General features: G+C 36.3%; 1 protein-coding gene across 1 annotated transcript in view; it reads left to right on the top strand.

The window, feature by feature from the left end:
• COG6 (component of oligomeric golgi complex 6) overlaps window positions 1-18,833 on the top strand; it is a 55,410-nt gene that overhangs the window by 14,409 nt on the left and 22,168 nt on the right. Inside the window, exons 5-12 of the mRNA XM_032099657.1 lie at window positions 661-772; window positions 2,763-2,845; window positions 3,081-3,151; window positions 4,329-4,422; window positions 9,097-9,225; window positions 9,335-9,426; window positions 13,680-13,744; window positions 17,540-17,631. Of these exons, the coding sequence (XP_031955548.1) occupies window positions 661-772; window positions 2,763-2,845; window positions 3,081-3,151; window positions 4,329-4,422; window positions 9,097-9,225; window positions 9,335-9,426; window positions 13,680-13,744; window positions 17,540-17,631 (738 nt within the window). The remainder of the gene's footprint in view (window positions 1-660; window positions 773-2,762; window positions 2,846-3,080; window positions 3,152-4,328; window positions 4,423-9,096; window positions 9,226-9,334; window positions 9,427-13,679; window positions 13,745-17,539; window positions 17,632-18,833) is intronic.

Raw genomic sequence — 18,833 nt, forward strand, 5'->3', positions numbered from 1 at the left:
GGAAATTTTCTGTTGTTATAGGAGTCCCAGTCCATTCCATTTGGGTCCTTCTGTGGCTGTGAAGTGTGTGACAAAACGTGCAGGAAAATGCTGCCCATGAGATGGTGTTTGCATATTGCATCCCAGCTCTGTTTGTTTCAGGAGGGGTAGTCAACAAGAGAATTAGCCATTGCATTTTGATTGCTTGTGAGATTAGTAAATTGGTATCCCAACTGTATGGTGTTACAAAGAAATGGATCTGCTCTGCAGAAAAGTAGATTAATCTAAGGTTAATTTTGTCATTTTGGGTACTATAGGCTTTTCCTTTCCTTGGTGAATTTGAAAGGAAATAACTGCAAGCATTACAAGTGTACAAGCACAAAGTATCTGGATTAGATAACTTATGATACAAATGCTAAAGGAATATTATTTTAAAGAACTTAGTAATTTTCGAATGTGTTAACATACCTTTATATTGTCTTTACTGAATAATCTGTGTAAGCTTAATAGAAAATTGTATGTGAAAAAGCAACTCAAGTGTTTGATGGCAAGAATGTGCTATTGTAATTTAATAATACCAATTTCTGCTGCTGGTTGTATTTCCAAAAGTACGAATGTGAAAAAGAAGTCTTTGGGATAAGCATAAAAAGCTAATAATCTCTTCACTTTGTTTTATTACAGTCAGAGATTAGAAATGAAAGCACAAGTTGCAGATGCATTCATAGCAAAATTCCAGCTGACACCAGATGAAATGAATCTGCTTCGAGGCACGAAAGATGAGCCAATTACTGAGGTAGCTCAATGAACATTAAAATCTTTGCCCTGAACTAAAATGTAGAAATGCCTTCGCTGAATTGTACACGAGATCTTATTTTCAGTTTGCAATTGAATTTTTTATGGAGGAATGTATCTTTTAACAGAATGGTGAATTTCTGATGAGTTTGGAATGTGTGATGAAAGATTCAGGTAAAGAGAAAGAAAATCAACATTAAATTCTAGTTTGTGTAGTGATGTAATGAGTTTGAGGCAAATGAGCTCTCATGGGGTTCTACACTTCAAAAAGACCTTTATGAAGTGTGAATTTTCAGTGAAGACATTTTAAAACTTCATGACACTCAAAGCAAATGAGAAGCTTGAAGCTCTCTACTACTGCCTTTGTGCATATGTGTGTACCTTTTGCGTATTCATGTCTATAGGTATTCAGTGACTTGAAACAGTATAAGCTGGGGCTTTCCCTCAATGTTATTTGGTTGCTGAAGATACTAGATACTGATTTGCTTTAGCTACCTTCCAAAACAAGTTTTGGAATATGTTTATGGTTTGAATAAGAAGACACAGTAAAAGGAAACTTGCTCTACAGTAAAAGCAAACTGAATAATGAAAGAATTGAGTATACTTAATAGACTTTTTTATTATTGTAGTTGCATGGAAAGCTTCCCATACTATGTCTCAGCAGGTAGTCCAGATCTATCTCATTTTCACAGGCATCCTGTTCGCAGTTAAAGCACTATTCAAAACATGGAACTGATAACCATAAACAGTGCTAATGAAAGCATAAATGGATTGTGCTAAATAATTGTGCACTTGAGTAATTGCTGTATGCTTTTGTACCACTATTGCCATGAAATAACATTCAGGTTTCTAGAAAGCACGTATTGCAGGGAACAATGACAGCAGGGCTGTGCCAGTTACTTCGTGATTGGTCTGTTTGATACTTTGTCTGAAAAATGTGCAGAAGTGACTGAGATGAAACAGCTGTGCTGCTTTAGTTGGCAGACTTCAATAACATCATGTGTGTGCATTTCCACTCTGATAGAGTCAACCAGTGTGCTTAAAACACCTTTAGCCAGACTTCTGGTTTGGAAATTCTTTTTTCCTGAAGGAAGAGTACTTTGGGTTTTTTATAAACATGGTCTTCAACACAATTGATGCAAGGCAGTAGATTAAATTGCTGGCCTGTTTTACTTGGAATATGTCTATTTTTATGTGACTTGAGCCAGAATGAAACTGCTTTCCTGAGCAAACTGTATTCAAATGACAAAGGATGTAACAAACAGTTGCATCCGAATTAGCTGGTCTCCTCCTAGGCATTTGAAATGTGTCTTCATAAGAAGGCATGTTTGAAACTGTTACTGGTTTCCATTTGCACTCTGAAACAGTAACAAAGTAACCTTTTTAGTCATTTGTCCTTGTCTTCTAGCATTTGGGTTTTTTTCTTCACTGCTGCTGTTGAGTTACTCCCCAGAGAAAGGTTGTTTTGGAAAACCTTAGTCTAATCTATTGCAAATGGAGTTTTTTAATATATATATATTTTTAGAAATAGTTACCCCATTTTATGAATATAAAAATATCAACCTGAAATCCTTGTACTTTACAAAGTTTTATTTTGCTCTTTAGTGGCTAACAGTAATGGGAGACAGTGATGTCATGCATAGCAGTGTCCTCAAAAATCTCCCTAGAGTGTTACCTAATGAATGTTAAACACACATACTACCAAGACAGATTAAAAACACATCTTTACTTTTTTTTTTTTTTTTTTTTTTTTTTTTGGTGGAAGAAGAGTTTGATGCAATGGGAAACTTAAAAAATCCTAAGGCTCTTAGGGTGGAATGAAAGATAAGAAGTGGCAGAGGCGGAGTGTGAATTTTAAAAGCAGCATTTGGAACACAGACCTGCAGGAAACTTAAGAATGGAATTGAAAGAGGGAGTATAGAGTGCTAGAGATTTGAATAGAAATTACTGCTTTTACACACTGCTTGTGTTTTATTTTTAAATTGATTTAGGATTTTTTCAAGGCTTTGGGACGAGTAAAACAGATTCATGATGATGTCAAGATTCTCCTCCGAACAAATCAGCAAAGGGCAGGGTGAGTCTTACTTAAATGAGCGCAAGAGAACCATTTACAGTTAAAAGCAGAAGTTAAAGCAAGGTCTCATTTTTTGCTTCATATGACTATACAGAATATTTTGCAAAAAAAACCCCAAACAACATTTTAAAATGCTCAAAAATTTAATAATGGTATGTTTTATTTGACTTGCACATGCCTTTGCTAGTACTGCCTAAAATAGTATTTGCAAATAAACTTTGTATTTGTCTTGTAGCTTGGAAATTATGGAACAGATGGCTTTACTGCAAGAGACATCTTATGAACGACTTTACAGATGGACTCAAAGTAGGACTAAGAATGTTTTTATGTTTATGAATATTATTATAATGATTCTTTTAATTCTTTCATGTGGATTGAACTTAGCAAAAACCCTTTCCAAGATATATTAACATTTTGCTTTCCTTCTTAGAGAAAGATGTGTTCTGAACCAAATAGTTAATTGGTGATTCTCTAATTTTTTGGGCCAATTTCATCATTATAGAAGTGGATTATTTATTTGTGTTTTTAGTAGATGGTTTTCCACAAAGACAGCTACTACATTTTGGTAGTCCAAACAAATTTTTAATCATATTGAATTTCATCTCCTTGCGAGTTACAGGGAAATTGTTGGTTTTAATGATTTGATAGTAAAATCCAGTTTAGTGGTGGATTACTTTTAGAAAATAAAAAAAAAAAAAAAAGCCACCTCCTTTTGTCAGGATGCTCTTTAGAATGAGAGTAGGCTTTTGGGTTTGGTTTTTTTTTTTTTCCATGTGTACTCCTGATGTAGCCATCCAGGTTCAGTGTAACACCTTGATAATGTAAAATATAGATGCATTTTTTATTACTTCCCTCTTCTCCCAAGCAAGAGACTGTCTCACTGACAGTAAGATTCATGGGGGAAAAAAATGGTGCATTGTGATTTTTATATTCATTAGCTGTTCTTCAGTGGATGCTGAAACCTCAGATAATAGTTGTGGTTTCACCCTAATGAAAAGTCATAATTTTTCTGCCAATGATTGATTTAGTTTATATGATTTTCACATTCTTGCTTGGACTATACAAGTTTATGTAGTTATTTTGATGAAAGAAAAAAAATAACAGAACCAAATAGCAAAACAAGTAGCTTGCTTAAGTACTTGCTCCATTTTTTCTTAATAGTTTACCTAAGTGTGGTAAACAGTTACAAAGGAGCCCAACAACATTCTGAAGGTTGAATGAGTCAACATTTGTATGTGGGCGCAAACAAACACTAAGCTTCCTTTAATCTTTTTTATTGTTGAAGTTTGTGATGGACATGCATTTTACAGTACTGCTTGCAGGGGAATTTAATTGTTTTAACACTAACTAGCCCAGGTAGCATATTCTGAAGTCTTCAAAATCAAAAGCCTTTGAGTTTTTAACTCATTTTCTTGTTTGACAACCTGTATAAAATGTATTACAGTGTAAAGAATGTGCTTTTATTTGGGTTGATATTTTATAGATGAATGCAGGACATTGACACAAGAATCATGTGACATTTCTCCGGTTCTCGCTCAAGCCATGGAAGCCTTACAAGATAGACCTGTCCTGTACAAGTAAGTAAATGTTTGCTATTACCTCTAACAGAAACTAGTATTTTGAGCTTATAAAACTTAAAGATGGGTATGAATTACAGTGCCAAGGCTGGTGGCACTTTGGTCCTCTGTCAAATTTAAAACAACACAGAAACTTAAGTTAAAAAAAATCATATTTCAACTACTTTAAATTTCAGAAGTCTTTTTGATGTAATTATGGTACAGGAAATGTCATTGGACTTTTTCTAACTCACAAGTTTCTAATTAAATTAAAATGTCAGACTGTTTTAATTTAAATGAATTGTTAATTTCTGCGCTCTCATTCTAGGATTTTTCTGAAGTAAAAAATCCTGTCCAAAACATGTGATTGTGTCATTTAAATCCCCAAAGTAAAAAATTGGTAAAGGCTAATTAGCTTTTACTGAAATGCCTGTGGTAGTAAGAATGTCTTGCATTATGAGTTATACAGTAATCTATTAAAAACTTCTACATATAGACCTCTAAAGTTTAGAGATATTTATATATCTATATCTATGTGTAAAATACTACTGTTCTTACTCAGAATTTGCTGAAGGGTTGTTGAAGTAAATTAAATGGTACTTAGGAGAGCCAGCCACGAGGTGGCACTCTAAGAACTGTTTATTGGGGTGACCATACCCAAAGAGGTGGTATTTACTCTTCTTTGGTTTTTGGGATTTTTGTTTTCGTTGGGCTTTTTTTTTTTTTAATTTGCAACCATTGCAAATTACTTTCAGCTACAGGTATCCAGGACAGCAGAGTAACAGGCAGCCTTTCAAAGGCTACCCTTGTCTTTAAGAGTGTCAGGTGTGCAAAGTTGTAGGTACATGACACTGTAAAGCTCCATGCAGCCCTTCACAGGAAAAATGAATAGTGCACATTCACCTTAAAAATGCTGTCAGTGTGAGAGAACGCTCAGATCTTGACATGATCAGTCAGCTCTGCTGGTTAATGTGAGGGAGAAGTGGTGTCACTTGACCTCCCCAGCTGTTGGATGTGGTGCGTTGCAGTAGTTCGGGCCATAGCTGGGGATTGCAGTCCTTTCTTGCATTCTGTCTTCTACACCCTCTTTTAAAACTGCAAAAGATTGGGCACTACTCTGTTTACAACATTTTATGGGGTTCTTTTTAGATACAGTTTTATTTTCTGCAATGAATACTTTGTTGAAATATGATACTATAAAACTTCATAAAATCATTGTTTTGCTTTCTTAGTTCAGGGAAAAAAGCCCATCTTGTGTATAAATCCACTGCTGGCCAGTCTAAAATGAATCTGCAAAAGAGAAATTTTTTTTTCTGACACTTCTCTCACAAACAATAGTAATAGTATTAGCAAAGAGATTGATAGGTAAGACCTTTCCTCTACCAAAAGGGCAAAAAATAAACATGACTGTAGAAGATGCAGGCACGTGTCTCTCATACAGATTATCAGGCTTAATTACTTGCTACAGCAGTATTATCAAAATTGCAGTACTGATGCTTTACATTTTAAATCTCAAGATTTAGTTTATTTCCTTCAAAAAAAATTTGTATACCTTTAAGTAACAAAGTGCTGAGTTCATAATGTAGAAGTTAAGTCACAAAAGAAAATAATTTTGTTTTTTGCTTTATGTGTATAAGCACTGCCGTGTGAACTAAACACTTTCCCTCCAAATCAGTGCTCTTGCATCTGATAAAGATTGTGATTTGATTGACTGAAAGTGAATAAGATGGAGAAGGACAAGAGTTTAGAAACAAATCTACAAATTCTTATTTCCTTATATTGACTTATATTTAGTTAAAAGTGTCAGAAGGATTGCACCATGGATAGACTTTGGGGAACTGCAGTCAGTAGGGATGTAAAATAAACATTTCAGATTGGTTTTCACTTCCTGGCTCTAACAGAAGAATTGAAAACTGTTTCCTAGAAAATGCATGGAGACATAGCTCAAAGCAGTGTACCTCTTCCAACATCCACTCAGGTTTCCAAAGTTTTTTTTCTACCTCCTTCCTCTTTCCCTAGTGATCATTACTGTATATTTTAAACATTAAGACTGGGTTGAAAAGAATCCAAATGTTGTTTTCTTCTCTGATCATGAGTATGTGTAATAACATGGCAGTAAATACTGTGTTCTAGTGTAAATAACAGTTATTGCTGAATTTTTTAAGATGCAGGATTTTGTAATGCTATATACCTTGTTCTACTGAGAGCAAAAAGAAAATTAGTAGTTTTCTTTTTAAAGCAAAGTTATCATTATTAAATGCTATTTTCAAATCTAACAATGTTAAGATCCGTTTCACTGCTGTATATTTAACGATCTATTGTATAGCTGCTTATTGGAGAGGAAAAAAAGCTAACTGGTTTCTATAGACACTTGAAATTTTTCATTCCAATATTTGCTCATTCTAGACAGTGGGCAGTTGTCAGATCCTAGATCTCTTCCACTTTTAATTGCATCATTTTTGTAAATAGTAATTTATTAGAATTATTTTGTTAGACTTTTTTTAATTGCAGATATTTACTCTCTGAGTTAACAAGTACAGTGTATAAAGAAAAAGGCTTAAACAGAAATTTCCAGATTCTTCAGTGTGCTCTTTCCCCACCCCTTTCAAATAATAATTAAAAGGAGCAAAACTGAAGGTTCCCTCAGACTTTTTATGGTAGAGTAGAAATCTAATTGAAATTAATGTCAAACATTTTTGAAACCATATATTATTTTCTTTTAAGTTTTGTTCTCCACCTCTATTAAATGAGTGCAGTACTTACTAAATGCAGACTTAAGTAAGTCAGTGAATAATATTCTTTTTATTATTTTATACTTACTCCTCTGCTGGGTGTCATGGGTAGGTGACACCGTGCTTACTCTTTGACATTTTTTCAGTTATATTGTAAAAATAAACTGTAATGTGTATTTTCTTTTTCCCTTTGTAGTTTGTGCATTGTTCAAAATGCTTAAATCAGTTTAAAAAAAATAGAAATGTTCTGTGGCTTGCAAGTATAACAGGGATGTTACCAGTGTTCATTTCCCATCCTTCACTTGCTTTCATGCTTCAATGCAAACAGAAAGGTAGCCTGCTCAAGAAATGAGCCATGTGTAAGTTATTGGCACCTCCTCTACCGCCAGCAAGCCACTTAAGATGCAGCACTCTGGGCTGTAATTGTTCATCCATTAAATATCTAGCTCAGACTTCTTTGATTAAAATCAGTGAACAACTATCAAACGAATGTAAGCTTGTTCCTACTAGTCATGTGGTAGCCTAGAAGAAGGAAGAAGCCTTTTGTTGCAGTACAATAAATTGCTGCTTCTGTCAATCAGCTGGACCATATGCAAACAAGAGTCCCAAACCTGTCAAAGATGCTTATGTGTACAAAAATTGAAAAGCTGAGTTTTCATTTATTTATTTCTGTGGGGTAAGGGAATGGGAGGGTCAAGGAAAAGTTCTCTTTAGTATATGTTTAGAGGGGTCAAGAAAATCACAGAATGTGGTGAGTTGGAAGAAACCCACAAGGATCACTGAGTCCATCTCCTGGCCCTGCACAGGACCATCCCCAAGAGTCACACCCTGTGCCTGAGAGCATTGTCCAAACACTTCCTGAGCTCTGTCAGGATGGTGCTGTGACCACTTCCCTGGGGAGCCTCTTCCAGTGCCCAGCCACCTTCTGGGTGAAGAATTTTTTTTTTAGTATCCCAACCAAACCTCCCCTGACGCAGCTGCAGGCCGTTCCCTCAGTTCCTGTCACTGGTCACCACAGAGAAGAGATCAGTGCCTGCCCCTCCTTTTCCCCTCACAAGGAAGTTGTAACTGCAATGAGGTCTCCCCTCAGTCTCCTCCAGGCTGAACAGACCAAGTGACCTCAGCTGCTCCTCATATGGCTTCCCCTCGAGGCCTTTCACCATCCTCGTGGTCCTCCTTTGGACAATCACTAGTAGCTCAATGTCTTGTTTATATTGTATCACCCAAAACTCACACATGGCTTAAGGTGAGGCCTCCCCAGTGCAGAGCAGAGCGGGACAATCCCCTCCCTTGTCCAGCTGACAGTGCTGTGCCTGATGCACCCCAGGACACTCTGCAGAAGCAGTCACTTGATTTTCTACCCTCACCCCCACCCTTCTTTTTTTTCAATAGTAGTAACCTGATCCTGGAAAGACTACAGCTTCTGCCAGTGCTCCTGTGTAGGAAACACAGTGCCAAGTACTTACTTCAGTCTATTTTGCAATGGTGTCAGAGGAGGAACACTAGAAAAACTGTTCAAATCCAGTAGAAAAACCCCACAAATGTGACAGGTAATTAATTTCGCCTGGAAACTTAAGAGCTGTCCAATGAAGAAAGGAGAAAAGGACTGTGTCTATGTGTGTGTGTGTGTGTATATATATATATATATATAGAAGACTATATATTCCAGCGCCTGTCTGCAATATCAGAAGTCTTGTCTCATCTTACACATTTGCTCTAGAACAGACAGGTGACAACATGAAATTTCTCTTCTTATCTCCTGTTTGTCAGATGTACTGTAGGCAGGGCAGGATGATGGAAATTCTGACATCATCAGATGATTTTGAATGCTTTGTAGTAGAAGCATTGATGCAAGATTTCTAGAACCATAAAAATAGGTAGTTGTATTAGCTGTGAAGTTGAACTAATCAACTGTGGTGAGGGAAACTGGTTTTTTTAACCTGTTTTCATGTTTCAATAACAGATACACACTGGATGAGTTTGGGACAGCTAGAAGGAGTGCTGTAGTCCGTGGCTTTATAGATGCTCTTACTAGAGGAGGCCTGGGAGGTACTCCCCGCCCTATTGAAATGCACTCTCATGATCCTCTGAGGTACAGTACTAACAAGAATGTATATGAAATAATCTTTTTTTTGGTTGGCATTTTGAATTCCTGACTCCATAAACCATTGATTTACACTGAAATTTCTGTCTTTGTGTAGGTATGTAGGAGACATGCTGGCCTGGTTGCATCAAGCTACAGCTTCTGAGAAAGAACACTTAGAAGCTATGTTAAAGCTTGTAACTATTCAAGGTAGTACTGGTTTTAAAACATAAATTATGAAGTGATAGTAAGTCTGTGATAAGTAAGCAAGTGCGATTGGTTTCTTAGGCTGGGCTTCAGTTAAAAGTCTGAGTTTAAATTTATCCTCGAAATAATCTCGGAATAGCTGGTGGTTCCATTCTGCCAAAAGAAGGCCCATAACAAAACAGAATTTAAAAATGTACTTGTTTATTTTACTGTACTTATAATAGATTTACACTAAATTTACAAAGTGGCACTTTAGAGTGTAGCTGAGAGTTCAAAAATTGTTTGTAATGTATTAAAAATATTGTAATTTCCTTGAAAACATTGTTATTGCTTATTACGTTGATAATTTCCATTATGCCTTTGCTCTTTTGTTTAGTAATTTTTTAAAAATATCATTCCTTGTTCCTGTAAGTCTCTTCATTCTTTGCTCCAAGGAAAATGGAATTTTCATCTGTCATTTAACATTATTCCAGGTTTATAGAGGTTGAAGTAGGCTGCTCACAGATAGATGAAGCTTTTTAATATCAAAGCTCTCCTTCATTTCAGAACTGCAGATTCTCATGCTTGGTCTTTAGCCCCTTTGCTTTGTTTTCAGTAGATTGAACCTATACTTTAAAGATTTTTATCCTGTAGAAGCTTTAGAATGGTTTGCCACCATAGCTTCAGAGAAAGGTATTTTTTAGAAATTAAGCATGTGTACTCAATTGTAACAAACTCATTGTAAGAACTTACATTTGATCTGTATCTGGTGAGCTCTTCAGATTGTATGTCTCAGTCCTACTCTGGGTTTTAAAGTGAATATGTATTCTGATTTTCCTTAATGCTGTAAGTATTAATTGGCTTTCCTTATTAATGGTATATGGGAAAGGAGGCTGTTTAGGACCTGTTGTAAATCAAACTGGAGGAATGCTGTTGTTTTTTAACTACAATTACAGTGTACTATAGTAGTGAATTTAATATTGTTTGCTGACACTATTTCAGGGAGACAGGAAAGCAGGCCTCATGATGGTTTTAGTGTAGAGAAAAAGACATGGCAGTTCTTTGTAGATGACTGACTGTTGCTTCTGCTGGAAAGCTGGCCCCATGGAGCATGTAAATGTGTCTGGTTCTGCTGTGGGCTGGACTTCTGCTACTGCAGTTTGTTCTGAAATTCTCCCACTTCTTTGTCTAGTGCTTTGCTTAACTATGAAGTTCTTTGGCCTTCTGACAGGACGTCGGGCTGAGATGATATGACCATGAAATGAGATATATTTAGAGCTTTTCAGCCACAGAGAAAGATACTTGATAATACAGAGAATATAAATATTTGGGGGAGAAGTTTCCGACAAAAAATCATCAGGCCAAAACCTTTTTGTGGAGGGACTGGTATAAACAAGAGATTCAGTGTTTCAGTCTGAAGGAAAAATATGTTTTCCTAAGCTCTCTAGGAGTGGATCTGCTATCACTGTTGTAGTTTTTAAGAAATGTAAAGAGGAATTCTTACTCTCATACTGGGAGCAACAAAGCTTGGGATGTGCTGTCTGTAGCTATTCCTCTGTGTCTTCGGGGTAATTTTTTTGATGGCAAGGGTGATGTGATAAGGTCTGTAAGACAAAACAGTACTTAATAGGATACCACTGGATTTAGCAAGAAACATTTATGGGCAGTGAAGCCCTGAAGTACCTTGACATTATATGTTCTTTATAAATTTAGATCCTGAATTGGTAATGAGGAAAGCATCTGTGGTACTGAGAAACTCAAGTTGAATTTTCTGTGCTTTTGTGCAGTCTTAGGTGTCTGGCTGTGCAGGCTACAGTAAAAATTGAGTTAATTTAATGTAGCCGTTTAACAAGTGGACATCTTGTTTATTTGCAGTTAAAGATAAGGACAGAGATTTGCATCTTCAGAGTGCAGATCTTCCCAACAAAATTTGAGATCTAATGTAAGCATTTCTGGAGACTTTCATCACAAACTGGGATTTTTTTCCATTCCCCTATAGAGGGAGCCCAAGCAACTGTCATAGATAAAACACCTATCTGGCAGTCTGAAGCTAGGTCAGTCAGATGTTTTCACTTCAACTTGAGTAGTTTTTTGCAGATGGAACTGCTTCTATTATTTTCATTCAGGTGTATCTGTTCTGAGTTCAGATTTCTGTTTAAATTCTCCTATAAGCCCTGTGTAATTTCAGGGCTGTGAAGAGTGTGGCAAATCACAGCTATACAAAAATTTCCTTTCTCAAAAACAACAAAAAAGCCATACCTGTTGGTACGATACAGGTGGATTTGGTCCCACTGGATGAAAAGTTGTATGAATGACACTTTTTTTGAGAAACATTTCCATCCCAGTTTTTACTTTTAACTATGTAGCCCATAAGCAGAGTATGCAAAAATGGCTTTTTAAAAGTTTTAAAGTGTTAAGCTTGAAAAAATTAGCTGTTTAAAATTAACCTGATCAAAAATGCTATTAAAATTTTAAGCACTGAAAACACAGTCAGAAAAGTTTTAACTCTTTTGCTGGACAAGCTAAAGCATCTGGTTTTCCTCTTCAGAGTTTAGGTATTCTGCTAGCAGGAGCCTTGCAGTCATACAGAGATCTTCTACTTGAAAGGAATGGAGAATTGCAGGCATTTTAAGAGACGCAGTAGAAACCAATTTTTCATGGAGTTACAGGAACCCAGATGGAGAACAGAAGCTAAACTAAGTCCAAAAAAAAGCTCTCTCCTTTTATAGAAGGATACACAGAGAAAAATTATATATGGTTTACAAAGGAGTTGGAAGCGTATCTTCAGTTATGAGCTGTATTCTAAAAGTTATTTTGGACCTCTAAGAATTGTTTATTCTGTAATTCTTGCACACTTATATAACCCATTCTGCTGGAAGATTTCACTGCTTTTGGAATCCAGATATTCTAATTGGACATGAAAATACATGCGAAGGCACAAGCATGTGGTATATCAAAATTTTTATTCCATGTCCTTTGGTATTCAAACTTGTATATTTTTTGAGCTAAAATTTTCATACCAAACAACTTGTTTTTAAGTCAATCTGGTCTAGATACACTATTGCAAATATGTGCTAGGTGCTTGTTACATTGATGAACGGTACAAGTGTGACTGTTCCTACTAAAAAATGTGTAAATTGCTAAGGTCTGTCTGGGAGCTAGCCATTACGTAAAAGAGCATGCACGGTGTGGTTTGTAATCTTACTTTCTGCCTTGATATCAGTACTTAAGTATATAAGCATATTTTTATTACCTTACTAATTCAGTATATTGAAATTCCTACAGCCACCGCACTGAATTCAGTTGTTACTGCTTATGTGGCTTTTCATGTAACTTGGTGTAAAGAGGCATTGGCACAGACCTCTGATCTTTCATTATTTTTACTCTCTGAGGTAATCTCTCTTAGTCTGAACTAAGCAAAATATAGCTTCAGGTCACCTGATTTCTGTCACATGTCACAGTCAGTTTATTTACTTTAATTGCATGGGTCCCATCTGAAGATGAACTCCTGTTGACAAGTTTTAAATTAGAATTAAAGTATTGCTTTCTCCATAAATCTGTTCTGAGTTGTTACTGAAGTGAGAGCTTGAGGATCTGTTGCTTTCAGTTTGATTGATTTATGACAGCACTGGTTGCCATGCAACAATTCATTTGTGTTTCGTGGTAACATAGGGCAATATTCTCTTTTGTACATCGTTCTGTGAAAGATGAGTTTCAATTGCTGCTGGGGAGGAAGCGTTTGCCAGTGCTGCAGCACGCAGTAGTGTGGAGGTACACATGTCGCTTCATTTGTAACAATGCCGTGAGCTCGTCAGTATCCAGCACTGACAAACACGTGTATTTGCCAGTCAGGCCTTTCAAAAGGGTGTGTACTGCTGCTCCTTGAGCGTCTCACTGGCCTGGTTGTTTTTTTGGTGTTTTTCTAGTTTAATTTCATGAAGTGCTAATATTGAGCCTTACTGTGACAGCTTCTTGCTAGGTGATTTATTCTTCCCCTTGCTGATTCTGCTTCAAATCCCCACGCACTGTGTTGCACTAGGAAGCAATTGCATAGCAAAAGGTAATGACTCGGGGACTGTTTTGCCATGCAGCTATTTCTTAATGGCTAGATTGGAAGTACAGTGGAGGTGTGAACTAGTCATGTGGAGAAAAGAACATACAGTTCATAATGCTTTTTATGGGAGGAGTACCTCCTACATTTGTTTATTTGTTTTATAGTCTTGAAGAAAAGAGAATTACATTTCCATAATCTTAGAATGTGTTTGCTTTAACTATAGGTGTGGAAGAAAATATTCAAGAAGTAGTTGGGCACATCACAGAAGGTGTCTGCAGGCCTCTGAAGGTGAAGTATTTTGTTTTCCTTAGCACTCTAAATACAAAAACTGCTCTGTCATGTTTTTTTAGAACTTGTGCTCCCATCTTTTCAATGTATTTTCATTGCCCTTCGTTAAGAATTAGATTGTCAACTTCTGAAGGGTTTTTCTCAAATTAAAGATTCCTTTGTAGATATGTAGTTTATAATAGTCATATAGTGAGAGGAACTAGGATGCTAAATTTGAGTCTTGATTTTGTTTTACTTTTCCTAGGTTGAGTGCTGATGTACAAAAATACAGCTTTGTGATAAGTATATGGGAATAGCTGTAGTGAATCAAATGAAAAATCAATGTAATTTACTAACCTGTTTTTCATAGTGATCATTATGCTTAGGGAAGAGTATACAGGTTATGCAGCTGTGTCATATTTCTGTGGGATAGTTTCCTTGCCTGTTTGTGAATATACTAAGGACTTACTGAGCCATAACTTCTTTGTATATAATAGATCTCAATGGATGTTTTCTTGCATGAATATGTCACATTGTTATAATTTATATAAAATGTTGGTATTTACAACATATCCTTCAGGAGGGAAGTGAACATTTCAACTCTGTTGTGTGAAAAGCCGGTTCCTTTTGTGGTTTGTGGGGTTTTATTGGTTTTGGTGTTTTGGGTTTTTTTGGTTTGTTTTGTTTAATAACTCTAGCTCTAGTATTTGAAAGACACCATGAAAATTTGTTTCCTAATTACCATCTTTCTGCTACCCCAGTTTTTTGTATTTCTGTCACATCCTTCCATACTTGTCTTTTTTTCAAGCTACAGCCTTAGTAAGTTTAGGGGACGTATTTGATAGAAATAATTAATGACAATCCATGAAATGATTGAGTGACTGGTCTATTGAATGTGCTTCACATAAGCACTGAAGTAATCAAGGTGATGAAGCTGATACCCATTATTGCCCAACTGTGCAGTGTATAAATCCAAGTGTTTTTAAAGTAAAATCTACTGTGCTAAATACTATTATAATAAATTTCTCTTAGGATGCTGTAACTATAACAACCATATCCAGTTGACAAATACTCAGTCTCAAATGTGAACAGCTACTTTCTGGATACTATACATAAGTTACTGATAAGAAAAGCATAAGGTCTCGAGAGAGGTAAAGTTCAAAAAGGTGCCATTTATAATGTCACAGAATTACAGAAGGGTTGATGTTGGCAAGGACGTCTGGATATCACTTGGTCCGAACTTCCAGCTCAGGCTGGGGCACCTAGAATTGCTTGCCCAGGACTGTGTCCAGATGACTTTTAAATACTTCCAAGGGTGGAAGCTCCACAGCTTCTCTGGACAACGTATGCCAGTGCTCAGCCACCTGCACAGTAAAGAAAAAAGTGTTCCCTGATGTTCAGACAGAATCTCTTGTATTTCAGTTTTGTGCCTGTTGCCACAGAATTATGCTCAACCTTCACAACCTTTTAGTTTTTGATCTTTTGGAAAACACCATGATGCTACCCTAACAGACAGATACCACAGCTTTGTTTTTTGGAAGATATTTTCCAAACTTTTTGTGTTCTTGAATCAGTTCTGTTAATACTGAATGCTGATGTTTGAGTTCAGTATTTCTGTGCATCCCAACAAAATAATTTGGAATAAAATCAAACTCCTCTGTTAGTCAGAGGGAGTTTTGGTCTTAGAGATATTAGTACTTGAGATTTTTATACTTAAGTACAGAGCACCTTTCATTTTGATTGCCAAAATCTACACTTGCATGCTGCTAGTCTCTTTAGAAATACCCCTGAAATATTGTTGTTAGTTAGTTACTGTGCAAGTAAAAATGAAAAAAAAAAATCTTAAAAGAACAATTAATACAATCCTGTTGTATTCTGTATTTTAATAGAATGCAGCTTATGGTAATTCACTGCCAGTCTAGACTTTACAGTAAAAAGTATGGAACTTTTATTGTTTCCCCTGGGGAAGGAAAAAAAAGGTAGAAAGAATCCCCCTGAGAAACCCCCAAGCAGAAGAGCCTTCATACAATGCAGAATAGGTAATTAGATAGTTGCAAGCCACCATGTTCAGAGGAACAACAGAAATAGACTCAGTTTGGAGGAATACATTGTAGAAGAGTTATGCTTACATGCAGTCTAAATTGCCCACATTTCTTACTCATAGGTGGTTTGTGTTTTAGGCATTCAAGTGATTCTTGAATACTCCCTAGTAGTAGATATTACCACAGGCCTCTCATTTCAGATGGAGACAGGAGAATCCTAAAAAACGTTTAAATTAAACTATTCCTATTCTCCGTAGCATTTAAGATGAGTTCAAAACAAAATGTCCTTGATGCCCTATGTGGACTCCAGGTAGTCTTTTATGGTCAGCTAACAACAGGGCTACAGGACTCAAAAATAGTGAAGAGTTCTAAGTCCAGAGCTTCCCTGAACAGGTTAGGTTGAGTCGCTTGCAAATTTTGGTTCTCCAGTGCAGTGAAGACTTCTGTATGGGAAGCAGCACTTCTTCTTTTCCTGCTTTGTTTTTTAATTCTTATTTTTCTTTCATGACCCTAAAAATCTCTTTTTTCCCCTCTCCTTCTGCCTGTTCTGTCTTTTTCAGTTTCTTAATTATTTTCTTTTAGTTATTCCCATTTTTTTTGGTCAATATTTTTTTTCCCTCTTTTTCCCCTGCCTGCCCTATTCTCTTTTGCTGTACAACTAGAATATGCTCAGTATTCATGCCTGCATGACCTAGGTAACACTGGAGACAGATATTGGTATATAGACCTTTGAATATACAAACACACTGAAGAGCAAAGTTCACCTTTGTGTTGAAATAAACTTTATACATTAAGTATTGTGAATAAGAGTTAAAAAGTATTATTTGGTTTTGGTCTGTGAATTAGATGCAAACTGAAAGGATTGAGGAAGCCTAATCTTAGTTGGTTCTCCCTGCAGCTGGCTCTGAGATGAAGGCACTGCAGCACATTGTGTTCCTCTGAACAGCAAATAACTGGGGAGAGTGGGTAGTGGCTGTTGATTTGTGTGTAGCCCTTTCACACAAAGGCACGTGCAGTAATGGTGCAGTGATAAGTCACTGTCTATTCTGCTTCATAAGTACATAAAGATCGACCCTGGGGTAGCTTTTTTGAGTGGAGACTTGTGTATACCATGGAGACAAGACATCAGCTGTCCAACTGTAAAGACAGTCAGCGCCATTTTGTTGTGTAGCCAGTATCTCCTGATTGAGATAAACAGTCAACATAGCTGGTTATTAGTTATAAATATATCTAACTAGATACTGGTAGGAGATATATATGCTCTCATTTAAGTGAAGAATATATTTGTCCAGGTGAAATTTGTTTGTTGGGCAAAATACCTAATACTTTGACGTTCTGAATTGCTGCATGATGCTAGAAATCTACTGCTGTAGATGTGTGATTCTGCAGCATTGCAGCTGTTCTTGCTATTCAGTGCTGGGGAGGATTCTGGTATGTAGCAGTATTAATCCATCAAATGATCTCATTATTTTTAAATTTCCAATAACAGCAGAAGTCTGTAGGGACTGTAGGATTTTTGGAAAGCTTTTTGGGTTTGTAGTTTTTCTTTTTTTAAGAATACATATACCTTCATGTTTTCTGCCCAGATGCTTGGCAGCCCAGAAGCACTTTGGTTCAATTGGAACGTTGTAGTTAACTGGACGTTCTCTTTTTAAAATTTATTTCTGGTTGAATTTATTTTTTAAAAATCAGAGATACATTGCATATAAAGTCATAGGAGGCTGGCTTTCGAAATTTATGACCTGAAGGATGTTTGTATTTGTTCATGATGCAGGTTAGAATTGAGCAGGTGATTGTTGCTGAGCCAGGAGCAGTTTTACTGTACAAGATTTCTAATTTGCTCAAGTTCTACCACCATACAATCAGGTATGCAAAATGACAAGGTATGTTAAAAATGCCTTTTTTCCCTAGTTGTATATGTAACAATCTGCTAAGAAGAGTACTTCTGTTGCTTAGTTGTTGCTCTGCACTATAACATCAGGAAGAAACACGTGATAACAAGCAGAAACCATTTACCCATTGCCATTCCTCAGTTCATATCAAAACTGCTTTGGAGTATAGCATCAATTTGCCACAATAACTATTTCTTTATTGTTCTGTGTACATTCAAATAGTATACAGAAAAACTCTACAAAGCATTTAAGATAACAAAGTCAAGTTCCCTTTGAGGAAATGTTATTAAAGGAAATTACTTCTGGGTTTTTTTTGTTTGTTTGTTCGTTTTTGTTTTGTTTGAACAATTGTGTTTTGATAACTTTTTGATAACTTTTTTTTCCTAATTATGCACTTCCATATCTCAGTGTTGAAGATGCACTGATCACCTTCCAAGCTTCCAGATGCCACCAGGAATAAAGGAACTGAAGAGAAGCCAGAGCTGCTAATTTATATATAATTTATATATTGTGGCATATGTTGTAGTTCATGTTGGTTAGAAAGAGCAGCAGCAGAAAAATCTTCCTCCACAGCCCTGGACTGAACTGCTGAGAATTGGAAACATTAATATTACTACTTGAGCTTCTCCGTCTAAAATATTTTAGATGTCAGGCAGACTGGGATAAGTGGTTCTTGGGCACCTCCCACCTTATTTAAAATCCTCAATTGTGATGGCAGGTCTATAGTAGAACACATATAAGAGCTATTCCTAATTTTATTGTCCAAAAATCCTAAAAGATTTTGGTGTCATTTTTCTGTCTCCAAAGTTAGATTTTCCCTGTGGTTATAAAGCTTGATGCAATTGAAAATGTGATGTTAAAATGGAAAGTCTTAGTCAGTCTTATCTGTTCGTCTCTGTCCTGTTAACAACACAATGTTTAAAGACCACTGAAGTACCTTCTACCAGCTGAGTAGTTTCCTTTGTATAGAGAAGGTGCACCTCACTAATGAAGGGAAAAAGCAGTTTGAGAAATGATCTCTTAAATGCAAGATTACAATCTGAAAATCGAGATACAGGTTTAGTCCTGTTATGACACAATGAATTTTCACTGCCAGTTTGTAGCTTAAAAGTGCAATTCCTATAGACAGAGGGAGGATGTATCTGTGAGAGGAGCATGGTCCTGTAGTGCCATTTA

The sequence above is a fragment of the Corvus moneduloides genome, chromosome 2 (genome assembly GCF_009650955.1).
Source record: "Corvus moneduloides isolate bCorMon1 chromosome 2, bCorMon1.pri, whole genome shotgun sequence".
In the NCBI taxonomy this organism is placed as follows: Eukaryota; Metazoa; Chordata; class Aves; order Passeriformes; family Corvidae; genus Corvus; species Corvus moneduloides.